This window comes from Tasmannia lanceolata, unplaced genomic scaffold, assembly GCF_043159265.1.
Source record: "Tasmannia lanceolata isolate RefF3 unplaced genomic scaffold, GAP_Taslan_0.1 ptg000003l, whole genome shotgun sequence".
Lineage (NCBI taxonomy): Eukaryota > Viridiplantae > Streptophyta > Magnoliopsida > Canellales > Winteraceae > Tasmannia > Tasmannia lanceolata.
The window spans coordinates 6034339-6038159 of record NW_027518680.1 but is presented as its reverse complement, the minus strand read 5'-3'; the positions used below and the strand labels follow the sequence as shown (position 1 = coordinate 6038159).

General features: G+C 37.6%; 1 protein-coding gene across 1 annotated transcript; it reads right to left on the bottom strand.

The window, feature by feature from the left end:
- Positions 1-2525: 2525 nt before the first annotated feature.
- LOC143849327 (uncharacterized) lies at positions 2526-3821 on the bottom strand. Its single transcript, XM_077358323.1, has 2 exons — positions 3092-3821; positions 2526-2766 (listed from the first exon to the last, which is right to left on the bottom strand). The coding sequence occupies exon 1, from the start codon at positions 3751-3753 to the stop codon at positions 3118-3120; it is 636 nt and encodes a 211-aa protein (XP_077214438.1). The 5' UTR covers positions 3754-3821; the 3' UTR covers positions 2526-2766; positions 3092-3117.

The window sequence follows — 3821 nt, the reverse complement described above, 5'->3', positions numbered from 1 at the left end:
GTCCTCCTCTAAAATTGTACTTAAAAAATAAGCTATTTGCCAACCCGTAGAAAAACCAATATCATTAATTTCTATTCTTTTTTCTTCCGAAGATGTGATTGTGGGTTCCCGAAGGCTTGGTTTTTCTCTTTGATTCAGTCCTCGATCCTCTAAAATTTACTTAAAAATAAGCTATTTACCAACCCGTAGAAAAACCAATATCATTAGTTTCTATTCTTTTTCTTCCGAAGATGTGATTGGTTTTTCTCTAATTGATTCAGTCCTCCTCTAAAATTGTACTTAAAAATAAGCTATTTGCCAACCCGTAGAAAAACCAATATCAATAGTTTCTATTCTTTTTTCTTCGGAAGATGTGATAGTGGGTTCCCAAAGGCTTCGTTTTTCTCTTTGATTCAGTCTTTCACTAAAATTGTACGTAAAGAAGAACTATTTGCCAACCCGTACAAAAACCAATATCATAAGCTTTTATTCTCTTTTCTTTCTCTGCCTGTGAAAGTTTTCTACAATATCTTCCATTGTGTACAGCAATGGTATATATATATATATATTTCACACGGCTGCTTTGATTTTATCTCTCGTTTTTTCCTTCTTTGAACAAACACATTTACTATTTATGAAGCAACTCTGACCAGACCGTAACGCAGTCAAGATGAGATCAGCAATATTGTGTGAATACTTCCTTTAAATATTGTATGATGAGGGTTTAGGCCTTGGGTGAGTAGGTCTGATTTTGATACTTTGGAGTCTTGCTTGGAACTTTAGCACCTTGCAAATGGCCTCTGGCTCCACTGACTGCTGTTTAACAGGAATGCGTAATTCATGACTCTATGAAAACTTGGGCTCATTTTCCTTTTAAAATCCAGAAATTTCTATGCATGCCCATCTTCCTTAGATTATGTTACAAGAACGATGCAAGACAGTGATTTTAAGTTGTTTTATAACAGACGTGTTTTATGTTCTAAGCTTCACGTCAGTTTATAGATTTTCATCCTTAGTGAGTTTTTGGCGAGTCAACTAGTTTTGCTAATGAGTTTTTTAAACTAAATTTTTCTTTGAAATTCATAATATCACCATAAAAGAAAAAGTTGATTGTTTAGTGGATGAGACATCAAATTTAAAGGGCAAAAAAAAAAAAAAACCATTCTGCTGAGGATCATCTACAAGCCAATGAAATAGCAGTTGCCAAAAATAAATTTTTTGTGAGGTACATGATTATATTTGAAGTGTAGGTGGGCCCACCTTTTGGATGATCAAACCCGTCATCTGCTATGTTCATGCAAGAAACTTAACCTTCGGACTATCCTAACCCTCTGAGGCTTTGCCTTGTGGAAGTCTTCAAGATAATTGTGGACTTATGTCATTTTTATATTCTAGCTGTCCATTTTAAAGGCACAAATTAATTAGAGGGTCGGGATCATTTGATGGGTAGATTTGGATAATGGTATTCCCACTGTCACTCTACTGTTTACACTTCTAAATTAGTTGTTGAGAGCATTTTGGGATTTATAAAAACCTTTAGGCCCTCTTTGAATGGCTGGAAAAATCTTTCATGTCGAAAGTTTTTTCTTATGATTTTTTTGTTTTGTTTCACAGCTAAGAGGAAAATGATATCCTTATGACTAATTTACATGCTTAGGAGTTAGGACAACCGTGTTTTAATAATTGCACAAACCCAGCTTGCCTTCTGTTTTTTAATTGGCTTGTGAGAGCTTTTTGGGAACTGTAATTACCTTTGACAGCTCTTTAAATACTAAAAGACAAGATGAGTTAGCGAAAATATCAAAACATGATAGTACTGATATCATTTCCCTAAATTAAACGTCCATTTAAATAAAACTCGAACTTTGTGGTTCAAGTAACTTGTTTCATGTCTAATCAAACAATGGAAAATCAGAAAATTCTTGAAGAGGCTCTTTAAAGGTAATTAGAAAAGTAAAAAGTATGTAATACCATTATTGAATGAAGGGTGTGGGAATATCATTTCCCTCGATTATTTCTGGTCATGATCCATCCATAGGCACACAAAGGGGCCCCCACTTGTACTTTTGCTAGGTTTTACTTTCCAAAATTAACTCCAAGTAAACGGAGAATATGTGAATGAGGAAGGGATTGTTGATATTTTAAGATCAGAGTTATTAGGGAAATGACAGTTGCACCAAATTTCCCCCACTTTATTTGTCTTTTCAGCCATTTTAAAAGGGCCAATGAGAAAGACAAACAAATGGAATAATGGATATCGGAAATGCGGCCAAAGGGGGTGGAAATATCATTTACCTAGCTATTAATAGTCTTTTCTGCATAAGAAAAGGATGTTTCCCTAACTATTAATAGCCTTTTCTACCAACTTTCTTTCCACAAAATCATATCCATAAGAAGATGATATTTCCCACTGCCTTGTTTTGATACTCTATTCCCTTCTTTGTCTTAAACTTCTTTTATTGGCTGCTGAAGGCTTTCTGGGAATTATAGGGACCAATGAGAAAATTGTCAAAAAAATGTGGAGTGCCAATATCACTTGCCAAAAATAAACAGAAGACTTTTTTATTTACTCGCAAATGAATTAACTCTTACATCTGCTGAGGAGGTAGGATACTATGCCCATTTTTATTGGCAGAAAGCAAATAATAAGAAGCGATTATTCTTGATATGTAAATAAACTGCCAATAAGCATCATCTTATTGAACTCCATTATCACCATTGAGTCGGCAACAGAATTTTCTGAAGGCAAGAACAAGTAATATCCATGACTTCTCAGTTCTCTCCGTGCTGCAAAACAATAGAGAATTAGAAAGTGTCAGCAAATAAAACCCATTATTGTAGTAAAATTTATTAAATAACACCAACTCTAATAGCTTAAGCTTTTTGAGTAATTGGATGTTCCATGGCCAACCCCCAAAACTGGGTCACATGTGTCACATACATGGTCAATCCAAAGAGGGGTCACACGTGAGGGGGACTTTTGTAAGTATAAATGATTAAATAACACCAACTCTCATGGCTTAAAGCTTTTGAAGTATTGGTTGTTTCACACCCATGGTGGAAATTGGTCTATATTCTGCATGAAGAAATTTCTTTATGAATATATACGTACCCACATGGTTGGAGCTAATGATATGGCTAGTAGATTTTGGGAGGTGGAGGTGAGGTATAATGGTATGGAGGAGGAGGAGATTTTTCAGGTGGTGGGGGAGACTTGTAGTAGTATGGAGGAGGAGGAGATTTTTCAGGTGGTGGGGGAGACTTGTAGTAATATGGAGGAGGAGGAGATTTTTCAGGTGGTGGGGGAGACTTGTAGTAGTATGGAGGAGGAGGAGATTTTTCAGGTGGTGGGGGAGACTTGTAGTAATATGGAGGAGGAGGAGATTTTTCAGGTGGTGGGGGAGACTTGTAAATGTATGGAGGTGGTGGTGATGGTGAAGGTGGGGGTGGTGACTTATAAATGTACGGAGGTGGTGGTGATGGTGAAGGAGGAGGTGGTGATTTGTAAACGTATGGAGGTGGAGGAGACGGCGAAGGGGGAGGTGGTGATTTATAAATGTACGGAGGTGGTGGAGACGGAGATGGGGGAGGTGGTGATTTGTAAATGTATGGAGGTGGTGGGGACGGAGATGGGGGAGGCGGGGGTGGGGACTTGTAGTAGTAAGGTGGAGGAGGAGAAGAGTAAGGGTAAGGTTTAGCCGCTCCGACGTTGGTGGTTAACAAGCAAAGTGCCACCGCAAGAACTAGGCGTACCGCCATGTCCAGACTCCCCATGTCGGGTGAGGCCAATTACCCCAAATATAATGTAATTTAGGTACTAATTGTCCTGAAACTTGCTTATG